At 41.1% G+C, this 22,378-nt stretch overlaps 1 protein-coding gene across 3 annotated transcripts in view; it reads right to left on the minus strand.

The window, feature by feature from the left end:
• Positions 1-1,857: 1,857 nt before the first annotated feature.
• lrfn5b (leucine rich repeat and fibronectin type III domain containing 5b) overlaps positions 1,858-22,378 on the minus strand; it is a gene marked incomplete at its 3' end in the record, with an annotated part of 51,374 nt that continues 30,853 nt past the window's right edge. The window contains exons 2-5 of one of the 3 annotated variants that reach the window (XM_079572702.1): positions 15,412-15,586; positions 13,940-14,276; positions 3,836-4,136; positions 1,858-3,706 (exon numbers count right to left, since the gene is read on the minus strand). In XM_079572702.1, coding sequence (XP_079428828.1) covers positions 2,969-3,706; positions 3,836-4,136; positions 13,940-14,276; positions 15,412-15,586 — 1,551 coding nt within the window. Of the gene's footprint in view, positions 3,707-3,835; positions 4,137-13,935; positions 14,277-15,411; positions 15,587-22,378 lie in introns of those variants that run through there. The other 2 variants (XM_079572701.1, XM_079572703.1) reach the window with 2 other exon arrangements.

Raw genomic sequence — 22,378 nt, forward strand, 5'->3', positions numbered from 1 at the left:
AGTCGGATTCACATAAAATGGCCACTAAATAGCGTCTTGTGATATGTCAATGAAAGAGAAACCACAGAAATTATATCAGTGTCAACGGACAGCCATACTTACACGGCCTGATGACATCATTTTTTCATTTTTCATTTATTATGTTATTTGAATGGGACAGTGCATATTAATGAACAGACAACTTTATTTGTCGGATCAAAGCATTTGCCAGCAGCTCGTGAAATGCGAAGGGAACAAAAACAATTATCCCAGCGGCATGAACGCTTTGAGCTGCGTTTGTGAAGATCTGCTCCTGAAGAAGAGATTTGGACTCGTCTACACAACCAGCGCCAGGGCAAAGGATATAGAGGCTCCTAAAAGTCTGTTCTCCTTTCAGCAAAAGGTGAGCACTTATCAGTAGCGTTATCTCAAGAGCTATGTATACAAATTATTAAATTGACTTCAAATCATAACAACACTGCCCAAGAAGTGACTTCCTGTTTCGATCCAGCGCACCAAAATAAAAGCACCATCTTATTCATTAGTTCTGCAGTTCATTAGTTCAACTTTATTTCTGCCTAACTATTAACAAAGCACTTAAAATGTGTGTATTTAATTATATTCTTGTAATGTTGCAAGAACCTGCTGAACTAATCAATGAGACGAACTGTGTGCTTTTATTTTGGCGTGCTGGATCAAAACAGGAAGTCACTTCTTGGGCAGTTCTATCACGCTGGATCAGACGAGCTCAAACAAACTTTGGTCGTGCAAGAGGTTCGAGCATCATTTATAATAGTTTTTTTTTTCTCTATTATGCTATTTTTGTCATTGTTTAGTGTAATAATAAAAATTGTGATTGAATTTTGATTGACTGCACAGCCCTAAATAGATGTAACCTGTACATCACAAACAGGTTTTCTCATGATTTGCTCTTACAGAGGAATGTTTCCAGCTAAGAACAAGTTTTGTGAATGCTAAAAAATCCTATGAACAAAGGTTGTGAGTAAGAACGTGTCGTAAATGAGGCCCATTGTCGGTGTCGAGCTGATCATCAGGAACATGCTTGGCATCCCTGACATTAAAGGGACATTTCAGGATTTTTGACATAGGGCCTCATTTCCTAGTTATCCAGAGTGTTGCTGATTTATGGAGATATTTGTTTTTGTAATTCATGCAGTTCTTATATTTGAAGAGTTTCGCGGCGCTAGGCTAGTGCAAGGCTAGTGTATTTCTATGGTATCAGCTAGCCTGCATTAAAAACAGTGCACCTGAGGCAGAGCACCTGAGGCAAATCACTTATAACACCAGACTAACCTTATAAATGTCTGTGTCGATAGAATAATTTAAACCATTGTGCATTTAAAAAAACTTATATTTGAGCAGCATCAGCTTCGTGGTTGTACAAGCTACACAGCGGCGGAGTGATCTGCTAGAAAATAGTTCCTCAAAATGCGATCATTCATGTGATGCAAGGTCAGTTATATTCCAACAATTATTCTATTAACACAGACATTTATATGGTTAGTCTGGTGTTATAAGTGATTTGCCTCAGGTGCACTGTGGAGCGGGTCAGACTGTTTTTAAAGCAGGCTAGCTGATACCATAGAAATGCACTAGCCTTGCACTAGCCTAGCGCCACTTACTGTAACTCTTCAAATATAAGAACTGCATGAATTAGAAAAAAAAAATGTCAAAAATCCTAAAACATCCCTTTAACTTGTCTAGCAATGTTGCAACATGTGACCCAGGATGTTCCGCAGTGTGGCTTTAAACAGAACTGAGAGCAGAAGCTAAACAAATCTTTTTATTTTTGTCGCATGCGGCTTCACGTTTTATACAACGCACTTGAAAATATGACTTTCATTAATTGCAACTGAATGAAAGTCACAATTTAGTTTGTGTCCCCAGAGAATTGTATAGAACCTGTCATGTAAATATTCTGAAATACATACACTAGCTGTGATGTAGCAGCTCTTCTTCAGCCTTCTCTCAAATGTTAATGCTCCTGGATGTGTTAAAAATGTTGTGAACAAAATTTTTAAATAAATAAATACATAAACAGCAAATCATAGTCACACAACTTGCCAGATAACATTGGCCAGCCTGCAGATAAGCGAGTATGGACGGGACAAACACGGAGAACTGGTGTCTGGCAGGCGAAAGTATGAAAAATGACATTGCAGAAAGTGAAAGCATTACTTTGTTTTGAAATGAGCCTCCGCAGATCCCTTTATCACTGTTTTATTTATACTGGTAAACATCAAACAGAAACAACAGCGAAATCAAGAGCCCGCGTCCTCCCACATTGTGATTATCATTTCCCGTACATCGACAAGTTCATTTACAATGTTTGTCATCGGTGACACGATAATGTCCGTAAGTAAAAAATATGGAAAATAAACGCGTCCAGACTCCGTATAGATATGATTCTGGAGCGTGAGTCGGCTTCTGTCTGGGTATTGAAGTTGTGCTGCTTGAATCGGTGGTGACAGAAATCCTTTAAGTTGAGTCTTTGTGTAATTGCGTGATAAAAACGTATCGATCACGGCGGGGCAGTATCAGGCTGAGTCGAAATGTGCCTCCAAATGCTGCATTGTGCTGTTTGTGGATATACATTCTGTTCAGCGCCGGCCGGACCCAGGTCCAAACCAGCGGGACATTAAGACCGAGTCATGTTTAGAGTCTGGGGCGGGGTATAGGAGCCCCCTCCTGGAGTCACTATATGATACAGTGTTACTGCATTAGTCACGTGTGAGATTTACACATCTCGAACATTTGTACATGGAGTTGTTTTATACATCGTTGTGCCTTTAGATCATTATAAAGAGACTTTAGGTTATAATGTAGAAAACAATGGTGAAACATTCCTTGCGCCTGTGGTCATGTGACCCTGTGGTCATGTGACCCTGGTTTATAAAGGTCCCTCTGTGAGAGCCTAAAGCTCCATGAGCCTCTGCTCCTCAGCGTCAGTCCAGAGGAGACAGAGGGATCATAGGGTGCTCTCCAGCAGCCACTCGGACCGGGACAGATGGTCTCTGGACCGTGTCAGGTGGTCTCTGGAGCGGGACAGGTGGTTGCCGCGGTGATCATGTGAGTCGCCCTGGGGCAGGTCTCCGCTCATGGACAGGCTGCGCTTGGAGCGCAGGCTGCCTCCTCCTTTGGCGTAGGCCACATAGCAGCGGTCTGTGTAGGAGTCTGCGTTTAGAGAGTGTCTGCGGTGCACTCTCACGCCCCCTGCAGGCACAGTCATGTACTGTCGCTGCAGCGGCCGCGGGCCCCTGGGGGCCACAGTGTATTTGACTGGTCCCGGGGCAGACAGGGCCAGCAGAGACGCTCTCTTCAGCTCAGCCGAGTTGTTTCGGTTCATGTTGTCCATCTCCAGGGGCTCTAAGGGTTTGGGGGCGGAGCGTTTGAGCCGCGGGGCGCCGGGGGAGGCCGGGTGCCAGCTGTGACTCATCGCTGACGAGGACACGGTGCAGTCAGGCACCGAGGGCTTGGAGGAAACTGCCGCAGACGGCTTCGGTGCAGCGGGCTTGGTCACAGAGGGCACTGCAGGAGCCACAGCTGGCCTCTGCTTGACGGGCTCTGGCGGCGGCAGGGCGACTCGCAGACACTCCTTGTCGTTCTTCTCGGGGCGCAGCGCCTGTTTGGACACAGACTTTGGGATCCCACAGCCCTGGAGCTGCCCGTCACTGCTGAGCGAGCGCAGGTCCCCCATCTCCAGAGCCTGAGGAGACAGCAGCAGGAACGAGATTAGAAAGACAGGATAAGTCATGAGTTACACAAAGGGAAGGAGACTTAAGCATGACACATTTTCAGATGTGCTTTGTTTGAAGAAGCTATAGTTAATAAGCACCTTATCTATGTCGCCGTGGTTACAGACCCGGTAGCGCACGATGAGGAAGATGATGAAGGCCAGGACGGACGCCACGATGATGCCGCCGATGATGACCACGATGGTGCCGCCGAGGAACTGCGACTGCATGAAGTGGCAGCGGAGGTACTGCGGCTCGGTGCTGAAGTGGACGCAGCCCACCACGCGCGTGGCCGTGAGGGCGGTCACCTGGTCGTCGTAAATGGCCAGGACGCACAGGTCGTACTGAGTGCCCGCCGCCAGGTTATTCACCAGGATGTTCTGACTGCTGGGAGGGATCATCCTGAGGGAGAGGAGGGAGAGAGGGCAGAAAGTCAAAGTCAGCTTTAATGTCACCACATGACAGTGAGATGACATTACTCTCAAACCCTCAAGGAGCAACAGTCCTCAAACTGTCCCACTGCTAAGGGTCATCTGCATTTATAGACTTTATTCACTCTCAGTGCACTCAAAATTAGTGAAAGAAAAGATTGTTTCTGATGTTTTTTCTTAAGTGGAACACCAACAAAAACCCACCATCTTCAATCAAACCCTGAGTCGAGTTACATTTCTATTTCCGTACATTTTCCTGCTCGAGAACAGACAGACAGTTGCCAATTTGCAGCTCACAACTGCCGTGACAGTAACATATTCAAGAGAAACAAGTGCACAGAAACAGTCAGGAGTAAGATCTATTCTCGACACCTTTTGTTTTAAGATTAAAGATTTATCGCTCAGTAACTTTATTATAAAAAACTCGAATATTCTTATTGGCATGTTTCTGTCGTGAATCTGCTTCTCCAGGTTACCCGCACCAACCCAGAACATGCACAATAAGCAAGATCCTCCAGCTAGGTACTTCTGACCATGCCCAGCTTATCCCGACATGGCACCATTGGAAGGCCCAGGGGCAGTGAAGGACAGATCAAGTTTAATTACGGGGACAATAAGGAAAACCACAAAGGAGAAAATTGATTTTCCGGTGGGTCGGGACCTAAAGGTCGGCCACGGAAACAGTTCTAGTGGCTTTCACAGGCAGCATTTGTTTTCATATTCACGCACTAAAAAGTGTGTGAGGTCCATGAATCGGGTTCAATAAAGTATTTATCTATCTGTAAAGAAACACAATCTGAGTCTGTGATAATGTCTGCTACTCAGGCGGTTTTGATCATAATTTTTGCTTCATAGGTTCATTTAATGTTTTTCCAACAATGAGCTGTGGAGAAAAAAACAACAACAAAAAAGCACCAAAAAATACGACAACAATGACAACAACGCAAGGGAAAATCTTTAGGTCAGTTTTGTAGGTCTTACTGTAGCTTTCAAATGAGGCTCTGGCCTGTAGGCTGTAAACTCCAGTCGAGAAGCTTTTAGATTTGGGTAAAGCTGAACTGGAGAAAATGTACTTGGTTTAACTTCAGTGTTCAGTATAAAAGCTGTATATAACGTAAATATTTGCATTTTTCTATTTTTAAAAATATGATTTTTAAACAGTACCTTCTGCATCTCTAAAGTTTAAAGGTTAAAACCTTTCAGGACCCCCTTGAAAAAGAGATGGTTCATCTCAACGGGGCTATCCTTGAAATAAATGAAATGAAAACAGGAAAGGAATATTCTATCATCTAGTAGTGGTGCGAGAACTAGGGCTGACCGATATGTCGATATTTGGATATTTTCAACATCGGCTTTCGGCCAAAATCGGCCAATAAAAAGGCCGATATTTTTGGGACCAAAAGTGATAGAGCTTTCAAATGAGCTCTCCCCCACAACTTCCTTGGCCTCAGGGGAGCGAAGAAAGATCGCAGTGAAAATTGTTTGTACACCTATTTTACATATTTTAGTTTAGAAACTCTTGCCTATAATTTCGGAACCATAAGAGATAGAGACAAAAGGTTTTTTGTTTTGGAATCTACATATTTTTGTCTTTCAAACAAGCTCCCTCTGAAGAAACTACTAAACATGAAAATTCAGCGCCCCCTGCTGTCACAGTTCAACACACTTTTAGAAGCTTCATACACAGGATTATAGACAGTTCTAAAATTTGGCCAAAAATATCAGTCAAATACCCGATAATTGTTTAGTTGAATTTATTGAAAGGACAGTGTGCAAGATGATAATTTCCATCTGTAATCCCCACACCATATTGCTATATATTTCTACGATTGAAACCTTTACTATAATAATAAATAAATGCTTAACTTTAGGCTATTTGAGAGATTTAAAAAAAAAACAACAACATCAAATTAAATTACTTAAAATATCGGCCTTTATATCGGCTATGGGGCATGCCAACCCCCTTCATATCGGTATCGGTATCAGACCCCGAAAATCCACATCGGTCGGGCCTTAGCGAGAACCCCCTGCAAAGTGCTCACGAGCCTCAGCGTCCCTGGTCCCTGCACCGCGGATTGGAAATCACCACCCCAGATTAGCGCAGCAGACAAAAGATAATCTGATTATGGAGCTTATTGTTCAGATGGGATGAAATGACATGACTTCATACGGTTACTCTCAGAGGGGTTGTTTAAATCTGTCTGTGGCATTATCTTCGGTGTGTTTGTTTTTTGTTATTACAGATGAGGGATTGAGGGTCGGGCCGCGGGACATCGGGATTACAGCGAGGTTCATTCACGTCGACTGATCGCTCGTAAACCATTTTCACAGAACAGCGGTGAAGAAAAAAAAAGAAAAATCAGGTATTGTAGCATCCTCAGCAGAGAATGAACGTCAGTAGATTTGTCTTCTCTCAGGTGTTACAATCGCCGCGAATACGAGCGAATCAATACCAAACATGACCTAAATATCAGAATCAATACTCGTTTACACCAAATAGCAATGGCACACTGAAAATTGAAAAAAAAATGTGCCCAACTGCATCTTGTTTCTTGTGCGATAAAGAAGCAATTTGCACAAAAGGAAAAAAAAACAAGACAAAAAGACAGTGACAATGTTATAATCAGTATCAATCGCAAACACCAGCTTTGGTATTGATGGAAATTGAATCTAAATTGAAAAAGCAGGTCTCACGTATCGGTCTTGGATCAGGTTTGGACAACCCTATTGACCCAAGAGCCACATTAGGTTTTTGGGCTCGGCGGGAGGTCAGGATGTTTCAAACAAGTGCATTTCTCAGATAGACTGTAATTGCATAAACCAGTGGGTCCCTTTCTTTTTGTCTTGCGTCCCCTTTGGACCTCTGTGTACCCCCCTATATCAATTGTGCTGGGACCTCATTTCGGCCCGGGAATTTAATTTAATTTTGATTTAGACCAGCCTATCTATCAATGGAATTATAGCTCAGTTATAGTGCGCTAGCCTCATAAACTAGATATTGCTGGGTAAAATATCCACATTGACAATTTAACTTTTCACACAGGCCACTGCCATGGATATAATGATTAGAAATGAGTGGGTCCCTTTCAACCCCATCCATTGTAAAGGTCCTGAGTCCTGTGTGAAACTTAAATTCCTCTCTTCCTATGCAGCCTGTTCCTTAAAAGGGCAAAAAGGTGGGAAGCCCCGTTCTCGTGGGGTGGGCGGAGCCTCCACAGAGCTCCAGAGCTTGCTTGACAGGCTCTGGAGCCAGTCAATGCACTGAAAAATGCTTCCACTTCTTCGGGCTGATATACAAAAACCAGTGTAGTTAAAAATATTTCACCTACCCCAGCGCTGTCACATGGGTCATAGCGATTTTTAGAAAAAGAAAAAGTCTTGGAGCCAGGCTTTTAAGCCGTACATGGGAGGTCTGAAGTCTCATTAGAATCCTGTCTCTCAAGTGTTTTTTGGAGTCGCCCCTGGCCACAAGGGGGCGGTATTACAGCTTCTCGCCATAAGGACCCGGAGCCTGATGCATCTCCATGGTCAGCAACAACTAACAACTCACAGGGACACTTCTCTGTCTCCGCTAGATTGGACTGCATCAATTTGAACTAAAGCGGAGGGGTGTTCCACTTATACACCTGAGATAGTTCAATGTCACATAGTATCTCCCTGCCACAATAAATGAAAAGTTCAAAGTTAAAATTCTTTCTGATCAGTCATTCTTCGATAGATTTACATGACAACTACACTTTTGTTACTTCATTAATGTCTGGAACAGCTCTGTTAACCTCTTAACCCCCACCTGAACCGAGCACATTTTCTCCTGTTTGGCTTTACCCAAATCTAGAAGCTTCTTGAAAAAAAAGTGTGAAAATACCAACAAGAACGAGATGACAATAAGGATGAAAATGCAACGAAAATGTGACAAAAAAGGGATGAAGAAGTGAAATAATGTGTGACAAAAATGCAACAAAAAAGCCAAAAAAGAGCAAAAGAAAAGTGACGAAAAAAGTGAAGAAAAAGTGACAAAAGAGCAACAAAAAAAGCACAAAAATGTGACAAAAACCCAACAAAGAAGAAAAATGGCAAAAAAGATGAGTTTTGTAGGTCTTAGCTTTCAAATGAGCCGTTACACTGGCCTAAGGACTTGGGTAAAGCTAAACAGGAGAAAATGCACTTGGTTAAAGCCTTTAGGCCTGGAAGAGCACAGCTGTGAGTCTGTTATTAATTATATTCTATATATTCTTATATTCTATGTTCCTATGTTCTGCCGGCACAAAAGCAAAAAAATGTCCCAGGTCTCCTGATTACCCATCACTTGATGATTATGTATAAAATGGTCAATCAAAACTACTATTCAGTAAAAAGAAGCTAAACTATAGTCTCACATTCATACATTTCATTGCAAAATAACATGTTACTTGCTGATCAGGGGGCTGCAGGATTAGGGTTAGGGTTATGATTAGGGTTTGGACTGTACTGTAAATTATGCTTCACACACACAGATTTTACACACATTTTTTAGAAACTAAAAGGTCTTGGCTTTCAAATTGAGGAATCACACTGGCATGTAGGCTGTTAACTCTCCATATGCTTTAGGATTTGGATAAACATTATTGGAGAAAATAACCCTAAAATGGCAGATGACGGATTAAAAAGACTTTCCTTTCAAAAATCATGTTCAACCAGCATTCAAGTTCACCTTTCAAAAAAAATCACTCCAAGTAAGTCCTCGAGTGCTCCCAGGGGTCCGCTTACCCCTGGTTGGGAAACACTGGCATAAACCACATTAGAAAAAAAACAAACTGTGAAATAGCGGCTGTCGACTGGGTGTTTTGCAGGTTGGATTGAAGGGCTAGATTTATCAGAAGAATTTCACAGCCCAAAATGATCTGCCAGTGGGGAAAGAATATCTCGCTGCACCAGCTTTAATATTCAACAAAAAACCCTGAAGAGCTAAAACCTGAAGGATGTTTTTTAAAGCGAAGATTCAGATCACGGAGCACATTGTAAACACATCTCGGAGCATTTACATCTGAGAGAACACCGAAAACTGCTGAACTGAAGTGTGACCGGTGAAATCCCATGTACCTTTTCCTAATATGCAAATACATCTCTACAACTTTGGTGAGAAATAAAGTCTTTTTAGCTCTAATGTACGAGCTAAGCCTCTGGACGTTAATGTTTCCTCTTCCCTCGTCACACGTCCGGCCTGGATTGTGTCGATGAAGCATTTTAAAGGTTTATCTCACTGTAGAAGGTGCACATACCGCTGCTGCCTGTGGAGGGATTACATGGGGTCAGAGCCGGTCCATTAGCGGAGCATCCTGAACGGGTTAACATTAGAAACATGCTAACGGAGACAACATGAGCCGCAACTTTGTTCACTTTCTGATGACGGCGGCAAAACACTGCAAGTCGAAACTTATTCATAATTTAGGTTCGTTCTGTGCTTTGTTTGAGGATTAATGTTACATGTTGTGGTCCTGGAGTGACTGGAGAAGAGGCTAAAATACCTCCAAAGAGACAGTAGCTACAGGTATGTCTGCGTACATAATTCAGCCTGATCAATTTGTTTGAACAATTCTGTATATATATGTTATATTCTGTCATCACTTACTTTTGCAGTTAATGTTTTTATGAATGGTAGGATCAATCAATAAAAAAAGTCATATTGCCCAAAATAATGATCGTCAGTTGAGACTTATTATCTCTTCATTTCTTGACCTTCAAATTTTTTTTAAGTGGTTTTGGTGAGTAATAGGAGCTCCATGGTAACGCTCAGGGGCGGGGCTTCAGACTTAAACAAAGTCAGCTCACATTTAAAGTCTTAACCCCCGCACCTGAACTGAGCCCGTTTCCCCCCAGTTTGGCTTTACCCAAATCTAAAAGCTTCTGTGACAAAAACGAGAAGAAAACAAGGATGAAAACGCCCCAAAAAAAAAAGCATAAAAAAGTCACATAAAAAAGCGACAAAAATGTGACAAAAAAAGTGACAAAAAAGCCACAAATAAATTATAAAAATGTGACAAAAAAGCCAAAAAAGTGACAAAAAAATGCAATGAAAAAGTCACAAAAAAGTCACAAAAAGCCATAAAAAAGGAATGAAAAAGTGACAAAAAATGACAAAAAAAAGGCCACAAAAAAGCCACAAAAAAGCCACAAAAAAGCAACAAAAAAAATGCCAAAAAGTGACAAAATAGCCACAAAAAAGCCACAAAAAAATGACAAAAAATGACAAAAAAAGCCACAAAAATGCTATGAAAAAGTGAAAAAAAAAAGTGATTTTTAAAAAAGCAACAAAAATGTCATAAAAAAGCGACAAAAATGCAATGAAAAAGTGACACAAAAAAAACGCAATGAAAGTGCGGCAATAAATTGACAAAAATGTGATGGAAAATAACGTGAAAAAAGTTCCAACAACACGGCTGGTCTTAGCTTTCAACTGACGCCTTACACTGACCTATAGGCTTTAAGCTCCGGTCCTGAAGCTTTTAGATTTGTGTAAAGCTGAACTGAAGCTTAAGGCGGGTGGTAAGAGGTTAACCTCAGACAGGAGGCAGGTGGGATGCATGACCTGTTTCCTCCTCTTCGTCTCCTCTTGGGGAGTTCAGGGATCAGAAGAGTTCCTTAAATCCAGGTGCTGACTGTTGATTTTGGCCGTCGGGGTTAAGCTGCAGTGAGTTTGCTTTCGAACAGTGAGTCGCCTATTGTCCATTCCCGCCTGCTCCGCTTCGAAACACGGAGAGAGCGTTTAATGAAAGAAAATGTTCTGAAGTATAAACAGGCAGCGGAGCACAGAGGCAGAGATGACTTTATGGTTATTATGTGGCTGTGAATTATTTATACACGGGGCTCAAAGAAAGTGCATTCCTAGTGTCGTCAGTATATTTGCATGCGCACAAGAATAGAGGGCTTCATTAGACGGAGCCAGTAATCTCGCCTTTCTACTCTTTCAGCTCCGCGGGAGAATTTCAATGAAGCCGGAGCACAATGTCAGCCGAGAAGACCTCCCCCACACTGCGACAATAAAAACATGAGCTCAAATGATTGGAATTTAGACTTTTCATTTTGATTTTTTCTGGCACAAGCCTCGCAACCCACAACAAGTCAAACGAAGCGAGGCCTCTACGCCGGTGTTTTTCAGACTTTATGAGTTACTGTACATGTTGTTAAAAAGATGACACTGTATTTCGTGGTTTCTGTTTGCGGACGTAAGTATCCAGAGGGCTCAGCTGCGAAGCCGGTTTAACTTAACCTGGATCAGTTCCCGTAATCCCAGTCGACAAACCCAGACAAGGAGCTTCAGGATAAGTGGCGCTACAAAGCGAGTTATCAGTCGGTTAAGTTAACCCTGGGTTTCTCTGAGGATTTGTGAGCGCGTTGATGTGGAACGGGGGGGATTCAATCACGGAAGACCACACTTCGTCTGAATATCAAAATCTATCACTTAACTAATGAGGAATATATTGACAAAGGATAGTGACAGAAGAGCAACAAAAATGTGACAAAAACGCAAATAAGTGAGAAAAAAAGCGACACAGAAGCAGTAAAAGGGCGACTAAAACATGCAGGATAAGCTACAATAATACAACAAAAAAGTGATGAAAGAATGAGAAAAAAGTGACAACGGGAAGCTCTAAAATGTGGGTAAAGCTGAACTGAAGAAAATGCGCTCAGTTAAAGCAGTACTAAGTAACTCTTGCCCCTAGAGGCCATAAGCGCAACTGCAGGTGTCGTAGCATGTTGCAGTGTTAATTTTGACAACACATTTTATTTTAGTTTTAGTCTTAGTCTTTTGACTAAAATGTAATGTAATTTTAGTCGAGATTTAGTCAAAAAAATCTTTTCAATTTTAGTCTAGTTTTAGTCGACTAAAATTGCATGTCAATTTAGTCGACTAAATTTAAGACTAATTTAGTCGACTTTGCATTGATAATGTTCATTATAATCATATTTAATCTTGTTCCTCTGCTTCATGGAGCTGCTCCACATGAACAAAGCTCAGAGCGTTTCCTTTGGCAGAGAATTTACATGATCTGAGGCTCTTTCAGACGGTCAATACAAGTTTGGATGATTTTAGTCTCTCCTTTTCATTTTTGTTTAGTCTTATTTTAGTCGACTAAAATATCTGGACATTTTAGTCATAGTTTTAGTCCCATGAACAACTTTTAATTTAGTTTTAGTCCAATTTTAGTCGTCAAAAATATCACTTTGACTAAAATTAAGACTAAATATTTTAGTTGACGAAATTAACACTGGCATGTTGCAGTTTTTTACTCATTAGTTGTCCGTGAGAGTAAATACTACGCTGACAGAAAAGACAAAGGGAGAGAGGGATATTGTACATCTAATTACACAATGGAGATCATTTTTTTCACTCAAACTTGACTGTAAATACTGTTTAAGTGGGGCAAGCCCGCAGTTAGCTTTGCCCGTTAGCCTGCTAGCTTCTTCGTGATTCCATTAGTGTGTATTGGTGGCAGTCAAGTTGTGGTTTGTGGTCAATTGTGGTTTTCTGGCCAGAGACACCATGGGGAGATGAAAGACCCTCCAATCATCTCCTTAACACTATCACCCCTAGAGGGACTGTGATAAGGATTTATTAAGGTAAACAAGTTACTTAGTATTGCTTTAAGGGGTGGGGTAAGAGGTTTAAACAACTTAAATGCATCACTCATACTGTTAATGATACTGTTGAACGAGAAATAAGCCTTTTTCATGTCGTCATCTACAATCTGCATCAGTCACATGTTAAAAGTTACAACATGATGTCACTACTTTATCAAATCAATGCACGCTTTCAAATAAAGGACGTCTCTCACGGCTGCTCAAGGTGCTTCCTCCTCTCCCCTCTCTGCCGCTCCCTCCCTCCTACACTGCAGAATTTGGGTGACAAAGCTTAGGATTCTCTCCTCTTCTCCTCTAAGCTGGGAACTGATCCAGGTCCAGAGCAGGTTATACGCTAAGGGCATGTTTCCATGGAGATCTACTCTGCTAGAACGTTATCCAGCTTTGTAAGACCGCAAAACCAGGGTTAACCGTGAACTAACCCTGCTAACCCTCTAATCCAGTTTCGTAGTATCCACAAACACAAACACTACATCACAGGTTAAGAAAGGACATCAGCGTCTCTACTGAGAAGAGCCAGAGTTACATCCCCCATAATGACAACTTTCTATAGGGACAATAGAGAGCGTCCCGACAAGCTGCACCAATGTGTGGTACTGTATGTACTGCATCCTGCAGCAGGAGCCTCCAGAGCAGAGAGAGAGCAGCTGAGGAGATCATCTGTGCCCCTCTCCCCTCTATTCGGGACATTTACTCCAACTGTCCCACCAGCAAAGCCTTCAGAACCACGGGTGATCCCACACACACCCACTTCACTTCACCTTCAGATAGGATTCTACGGGCTGCTTCATCCACTAAGAGGCTGAACTCTCTACCTTCCCTCCCTTCCGCTGCTTCCACCTGCATTCAAAAAACTGTGGTCCACTCCAGCCCATCGACGACACTGAGCTCCAACCCCGCACCGATCGGTTCATTAAAGCTGACCCAGCTGATCTCCATGGTAACGCAGGACAGTCAGCACCAAACCACTTTCCATGGAGTTAAAGTCTGCAAAAAACTGATCAATATTGATCTCTAAAAGTTTCAAATGACGAAATTAAACCAGATTGCCTTTTTGTCCAGCAGCACTTCCACACAAACATTTACATCTTTCAGTCGCCAGAAGACCCGGCCCGGTTTAAGTCTCTCCTGTTTGGAATATAGTATAATCCTCACCTATACACCAGGGAGTCGTCGTAGGTGCCGTTGTATTGTATTTGGAACATCCTGATCCCGGGAATGCTCCTCTGGAAGTTGAATTTGACCAGCGCGGACGAGGAGGTGGCTTCGGCGATCACCACTTTCTTCTCCTGGCCGTTTTTGGCGTTGCTCAGGGGCACGTTGCCGGCCTCCGCCCCCGTCTTGGTCACCGTGGCGATGTCGGAGGAGCCTGGGTTGCCGGGCACCTGCTCGACCACGGTGCTGTTGGTGATGTGCGGCAGCTTGTCGATGACCAGGTCGACCGTCTGCTGCGCCTCGCCCGCCGGGTTGGACGCCACGCACGTGAAGGAGCCTGGGACACAGGAAATGGATTCAGTTTAGGAACTTTTGGAGACACATGCTCTGATGCAGCTGAAATTCTTATAAAATGTCCATGTTATTTGTTTGATATTCCAAAATCTACAAGTGTATGAGGCGTTCGAGGGTTGCAGGAATTAAAAGCTCTGCACTATATATTTTTTTCTAAATGGAAGTATTATGTCCTAAATGCCAGAAAAACAGACACAGGACAGTTAAAGTTCAGAATAAATATAAGTATCAAAATGTTAACTTTGCTACATATTTTATCTATTCTGCTGATAATGTATGTTGCACACAAGATTATTGATACTTCCCTTCTGTCTTTGAATGTATCGCAAGGAGGGGAGGGGGTGGGGGCAGAGCAGGCTTCACTACTGACACCCACTGACAAAAATACAATTCCAGGAGTATAGCAGAGGGTATACATGTTATTGCACTTAAAATGAGATAATAAATCTCCATTTAAATATTATGTTTTTTGTCTCATTTTATATGTAAAAATACCACACACTCATATTAAGGTGAAATACTTTTAATATAAGTAATTTCACGTTCTGTTGTCTCTGCTATCTATCTATCTATCTATCTATCTATCTATCTATCTATCTATCTATCTATCTATCTATCTATCTATCTATCTATCTATCTATCTATCTATCTATCTATCTATCTATCTATCTATCTATCTATCTATCTATCTATCTAGATAGGGGGGACACACAGGGGGACCATTTTAACTGGTCCCCCTGTGTCTTGATGCACTTTCAGTTCATGACGTCTGTATATGATTGTATGTGTCTCCATTTACTGTTTTTATGACCAGAGAGCAGTGAACAGAATTGCCCATTGGGATGAATAAAGTTGTTTTGATTTGACTGATTTGATATCTATCTATCTATCTATCTATCTATCTATCTATCTATCTATCTATCTATCTATCTATCTATCTATCTATCTATCTATCTATCTATCTATCTATCTATCTATCTATCTATCTATCTATCTATCTATCTATCTATCTATCTATCTATCTATCTATCTATCTATCTATCTCTATCTCTATCTATCTATCTTATTTGCAGGCTGGATGTAACTCCTTAGCTCTCCCATTGTTTAGGTACACTGACCTGAGTCCTTGACAGTGCTGATGAGGATGTCCAGCGTCCCGTCGGCGTGGACAGCGGCCCGGGACGAGTTGGACATGAGGCGTCCGTCCGGGGCGATCCAGTGAATGACAGGGTCCGGGTCCCCTCTGGCCTTACAGCGCAGAGTCACACTCTGCCCCTCCAACGCTCGGAGCTCCTGAGAGACACAGTGACAGAGATCAGACGGATATGGAAATCAGGCCTGGGAAAAAAACACACTGCCTGGGCAAAAACCGAAGCATCCACTGTGTATTAAGATTTGTGAGTGTTCTATTAAAGAGAGAAATAAGAGGAAATGTCGGTATTCTGAGGCAATTTGGGCACAACAAGAAATATGGAACATTTCAGCCAAAACTGCAGTTGAATTTGCTCTGGACCATATTTTTTTGTATTGTTGACAATCGTATGCTATTAACCTCTGAGTGTATTTTCTTTCCGGTTTGGCTTTACCCAAATCTAAAAGCTTCTCGACTGGAGATTTTACAGCCATAGGCCAGAGCAACGTCTCATTTGAAAGCTAAGACCTATAATACTGATCTAAACAGATCTTTTTCCCCACATTGTTGCTGTGTTGCCATCACTTTTTTGACTGTTTTTAATCATCACTTTTATGTCGCCTTTTTGTGGATATTTTGTTTCTTTTTTGGTCACTTTCTCATTGCCTTTTTTGTCACTTAATTGTTGTGTTTTTGTGGCTTTTTTTTGTCACTTTTTCATTTCGTTTTCTGCCTTGTTTCTGTCACTGTTTCACTGGAGACAAAAAGAGAGAAAAAAAGAAACTGGAGAAAATGTGGTCGGTTCAGGTGGGGGTTAAGAGGTTAAAGAGTTGATCATTGTTTTCCAATAAATTTATACTAAATACCAGTTTGAATCCAACAGAGTAGCCAAAATATTTACTCAAGTAGTGATGTTACTTTGAAATAATGTTACCTAAGTACAAGTACAAAGTAGTGACCGAAAAAAGTACGTAAAAAGTAAGTAAAGGTAAAAAGTGCTTGAAGAAAATCTTACTTGAGTACTTTAACTATTTCAGCTGTGACATAAATTATGACAAACACAACTTGTAATAATGTGAAAATCCTAATATTTCCAAAGAAAATATCATAAAAATGTATTAGTAATATAGGTTTCTGAAGAAAAAGGGGCACGAAACACAGACTACAAATACACCATGTTCCAAATTATTATGCAAATTGTATTTCAGTATCAAAAAGGTAAAAAATAAATCAACAAAAATCTATGAAACTCATGGATGGTATTGTGTCTCAGGGCTCTTTAAATCACTGACATCAATCTCTGACGCCTGTGATGATTAGTTTTCAGGTTAATCCCAGTTAATGGAAAAACTACTGAAAAAGGATGTTCCACATTATTAAGCAGATCATCATTTTCAAGCAATATGGGAAAGTAAAAAGATCTCTCTGCTGATGAAAAGCGTGAGAAACTCATGATGACCTCAACCCTATTGAGAACCTTTGGAGCATCAACAAGAAAAACACCTATGAGGGGGGAGGCAGTTTTCATCCAAACTCTGGGAGGCTATTCTGACATCCTGCAAAGTTCAGTTAAATACAAGCTTTAAAATGCAGTGTATTTCAGGTCGACATGAAGCTTTTATAACTTTAAAATGTCCTCACTGTGGCACAAGTAACCTTTTTTTACTCGAGTAAGAGGAAAGAAGATAGAAGTAAAAAGTCCTGAATGATAGAACTACTCTAATAAGCATGGTTTCTTTAAAAAGTTACTCAACTAGAGACTAAAGACTAAAAAAATCTGCTTTACCGTAAACTTAACACGATAAGCATCTTTGGAGACAGGATATCTAGAATTCTGCAGTAGTAACACCTCGGACATGTAAAATCCACACAGAAAGGTCTCATAAATGTTTGGAGATGGTATTACAATACAACATTTTATCATGTCTTTTTTCTACAATAGGGAATTTACTTTTAACAATTTATCGCATTGACACAAAAAAGCTTTCAAAAGGCCTGAATTCCATTATGTAGCATGTACTATTTATGTACAGACTGTTCATGCCCAGTTTGAGAATAATGGTGCTTTGTGGAGGATTTTAGAGCGCGGACAATATGGACATTTTGAGAGCCGGCATCAATATGAATGTTAAGGGAACAGGAAATGCTGATTTATTGAGTAATTTGATGCAGGTTTAAGGGGAGACACTGCAGGCAAAACTCATTTTCAGGTTTAAGATTCTAGTTTTCTCCTTAATCATATAAGCTTTCACCAACTTTACACCGATCTGCTTTACTATTTTGCAGCATACACATTTGTCTATAGATAAGAATGCAGTGTCTTTTTTCTCACACTTTAGGGCATGAGTGCCCAAAGTGGGGCCCGCGGGCCAAATTTGGCCAACCGGAACAATTCTATTGGCCCGCCAGAGAGTGCCCTACTTTTGTGCCGCATATGATTAATACCAACTCTCTCCCATTCATTCTCTATGGCAAATATGGATGCAGTACACTGTTTGGCCACCAGCGTCAAATTGGGGGCGCTGTTTCACTCCTATCGCAAAGTTAAGCATACACTTTCAACATGATCTTATATGGCATTTTGTTAAAGTAACTAGTAAGATATTATTTGCAGTTGTGTTTGCAAATAATGTCAGGCTTGACATGGCCGTGTTTGGCCCACGACCCACAGGCACTTTTTCATTTTGCCCCTCGGACACAAAAAGTTTGGGCACTGCTGCTTTAGCGCATCATAAACAGGCCTTAGGATGGGGTGTCATGGAGGACCATAGATGGAGGGCCACAGATTGGTGGTCAAAGTCGTTCAATATTAAACTGAGGGCATTTAAGGGAGATGCAAATTGTTCCCCATGCCTTTATTTAAGCTTGGAACATAATGCCAGCTCTGTCTCACAATAAAATGTTGGTTTAAGACGTTTTAATCATGTAGAATTATTAAACTTGGCGTAAAAAGTACCATCTCTGACAATGTGTGCCAATTCAACAAGAAGCCTGAGGCGAGGGCTCAACTAAAATTGAGCCTATACTGATTCAGTGCTACTGCTCAACTGACTTATTAAAGTATTATTTACTTTTAAGTCCTTTATAATCATATGAAATTGAATTCAAAATAGTCCAAAGGGCCATTATAATCTACAATAAGCGTATACTGAAATTAAGTTCTTATCTTTATCCAAAACATTCCCAAACAAAAGCTTTTTGCTTTTAGGTTCTAAAAGGTCCCAACTAAGCTACAGACGACTCTTTACTCTTCACGAGCAGCACACGGCTCAGACACAGGAGGTGAGTTTATTGACACGACAGAAGCTTCTGTAATCGGAGCAGGGGGAGCGTGGGGCACATTGAGGCAACGTGGCCCGGGACTCTGAATGGAGTAAATAGTGCTGCCGCTAACGCAATGCTAACAGAGAAAAAGCAGCAGTCCTTCGCAGTGGCTGTAATACAAACGCTGATATTTACACTGTACATCCACGATCTGCTGCGCACCTTAACTAGACTGAGAAATAAAGAAAAGCACATACAGCCTGTGAGCGCACGTCGCCACCTCTCGCTGCTCCATTCACTTCTATAGAATGGCAAATGCAATTTATCCTTCACAAGCAGGCACTCAAACTCATTTATTCTAACTGCTAGCGACCTAATAAACTCGGGAGAAAGCAGGAATTGAGTGATGTTGTTTTGTGTGTTGTTATTGTATTGTTCTCTGCTGCATCATGCGCCTGGAGGTGTGCCGTGCCCCCTGGTGTTGTTGTTGCACTGACGGACAACTATTGTTTGTCGTTGACTGACATGTATGGATGTGTGTGTTTGCTATGTTCTATTTTTAAGAAGCAGGGGCTGCAAACTGAATTGCCCTCTTGGGATAAATAAAGCTTTCTGAATCTGAAATGTATCTGAGGGCTGCATTTGGGCACTCTTGCCTTAGGACACCAACTCAACCGAAAGCAGTACCTACATACACCCAAATACTTAACTTCAAAACATTTGAAGGAGTCATTGATATCTACTAATTCCTAGTCAAAAATAAACTGCAAATCAAATTATACATTAGACCTTCATTCGAACACTGTCCTGCCCTTAAGCAAAATGTTTGAGAAGGCTCTCATTCATCCAGGGAGTATCCACAGTAGAAAAGTATAATCAACAACTGGAATGGGTTTTGTTAAAGTTGAGGACGTTTCACTTCTAGTTGCTTCTTCTTAGAGCTAAGAATGTCCTCAACTTGGCCAAAACCCAGTCCAGTTGATGATTTAACCTTTTCTACAATGCACTTAAGTAAAGCTCACTATATTTGAAAGATGTAATACTTTCTACTCCACTACATTTCTGTATGTTTTGTTCATTTTAAAAGCCTAATAATGCACACTCCACAACAGTAGGTGGCGCTGTGCAGATGAACAGTCAAATGCCACTGACTCACAACAAGGAAGAGGGTTTGTCCCCGTCGTGTTGCCGTACACTTTTGACCACCACTGCTCTTAATCTAGATTCTAGATTGCGATAAAGGCTACGCATCTCATTAAATGACAATCACTATTTTTTTTTGTTGCATTTTTTTCTTTTTTTGTAGAACAGCCATTATTTCAGTCGCTTATCCAGCAAATTCCTCCTGCGATTGATGATTTGCATTTGTAAACGTGTAAACAAACCAATACACGGATCTCCCATGTCGCATTGACTTTAGCATGACCGTGAAAACACGCTAATCAACACAACAGCATACGCTCTGAAGTCCAAGTAATTATAATTATGCAAACGCTTCCCTCTGAATGCAAACGAGATTCTATGGACATCGTTATTTGATCGGATAATATTGTTGGGATGCATAAATCAAAGCCTAAATTGCTGTAAGCCTCTTATATCTATCCACTATAGGCCTGTGAATGGCTTAATTAAAAGAAAAGCTAAAAAATATCTACATGAAATTCTCCCTAGACCGGGCGCTGGAGAACATTTACGACTAATTCCATATATTTGGTAATTTTGTGCCAGTAAAGGAGGCTCGCAGCGTCCCACCGGGCTTGTTGGATTTCCTGCAGTCGCTAAGCTAATATTTGGTTTGATTTCAAAGACGTCTCGGGTGTCATCTTGCATTATCCGAGGGAGGGAGAAATGCCTCGTTGAGGCAGCATAACTGAATATGGATTTTGTGAAGAAGAAGTGGGATTTCTGCTTTGTGCGTTCACTGGTTCAACAGAGCTCCACAGTGAGAACAATTTAGGCGCTTATGCCCCTAAAAGTGCCTCGGATTTGACTTATTTTCCTTTCGCATCAATCCCTGTCATATAAGTAGATGTAAATGTAGTCATAATAGTTATATTCTCTGTGCAGCTCAATATCCATATTGTTTTTTCTCTCTTATTCACATAATGCGTTTGGTTATGAAAGACTAACTGACATGTTTTTTTCTACTTTTGTACAACATCAACCTGTCCAGGGACTGCGGGTGGAAAATATGTTTCTTTTCTTTTTTTAGACAAATGTCTTTAGCGCATTGTCCCTGATCAAATTAATCAACTCAAATCTAAATTCAAAGCCACAGAAAGTGCTGAATGTTGTTGAAGTCCAGCCATTGAGCCCTATTTTTCGGAGCGTTTGGAGCATTGATGGTAGTTTATTGTTTATTTGGTCGGGACATGCATGTTAATGAACACATGGGACTCATGCATGTAAACACGCTACGCCAGATTGTACGCTTACAAACACTCTCATTCATCCTGGCCTATTGTACATGTGTTTTAGTGCAAACTTCACACATGTCAATGTAAGTAGATATGTTTAAAAAATGTATTAGATTGTGTATAATTCACCGCCTGAGTCTGCTATTTGACCTAGCTTAAAAGGGCTAGATGCAAGTTAGCCATTTTATACTCACTACTGCCACCTCAGGTCATACATGTAACTGCACCTTCTATATTAAGCACATGCATGACGGCAATTTGGACCTGAAGTAACACCTTTTTGAGTGACAGTGCAGGATTTTAGAGGCAATTGTGGTGAACAGGTCTGGGCTCATTCTACACATTAGGAAATTGTTGGAACATGTAGGGGGAGGAAAATACATAATTTTGACATTGTTAAACTCTGTATAGTACCTTTAAGTAATATTAAATAATTATATTTTTTATTTAAAGGTGCCATCACTTTGGCCAATGAGACGAGCTTTCCTGTGAACCGGCCCGTCAGGTCCAATCAGGAGGAGGGGGCGGAGCTTGGTCATTAGCTTTTGAAATTTTGTTCTCTCTCTCCTAGTTTTGCAAATGTGGCTTTCAGGTCCAATCAGGAGGAAGACGGGGAACTTTACCATTTACTTTTGAAATTTCACTCTAGCGCTCTCCTCATTTTGCAAACCTACAGACAATTACTTTAATATAAAAAGATCAGATGACATAGAGGTTGATAGAGTAACCAACATATATTTTAAAATCAAAATTACATACCGTTCCTTATTTTTGCTTTATTTATCCAATTCAGAGTAATTTGTCACATTTTACGGTTCAATATTACATATTTTGAGAAATGTCTGAATTGTTTAACACTGATTTAAAGTTGTAAGTGTTAATATGTTTTCCTTTCAAACTCACTTTTTATGAATATACTTTTTCTGGTTCCACTGAAGAGCCTTTGAGGACCCCCAGGGAGCCCCTTACCTCACTTTGGGAACCACAGTTTAAGCCAGAAGGGGAATGTCTCCGGTTTGTGGACCCACAGTGGAAAGGGAAAACCATCGTGAAATGTCTGTTTGCAGATTTCTTTCAAACAACAAAACACGGACCCGTTATCTCTGTCCGAGAGAAATTGACACAGTTTTTATGGACAATCAGTGAAGGCACAACTTAAGACGTGTTCTCCGCCCACTGGCTTCTGCTGCTTTCTCCTCTGTCGCATGAATCGTGTGAAAACGCTTGATAATCTTTTGATAAAGTCAAAGCTTGGGAACAAATGGGAAAAAC

Source organism: Gobius niger (genome assembly GCF_951799975.1).
Source record: "Gobius niger genome assembly, chromosome: 15".
In the NCBI taxonomy this organism is placed as follows: Eukaryota; Metazoa; Chordata; class Actinopteri; order Gobiiformes; family Gobiidae; genus Gobius; species Gobius niger.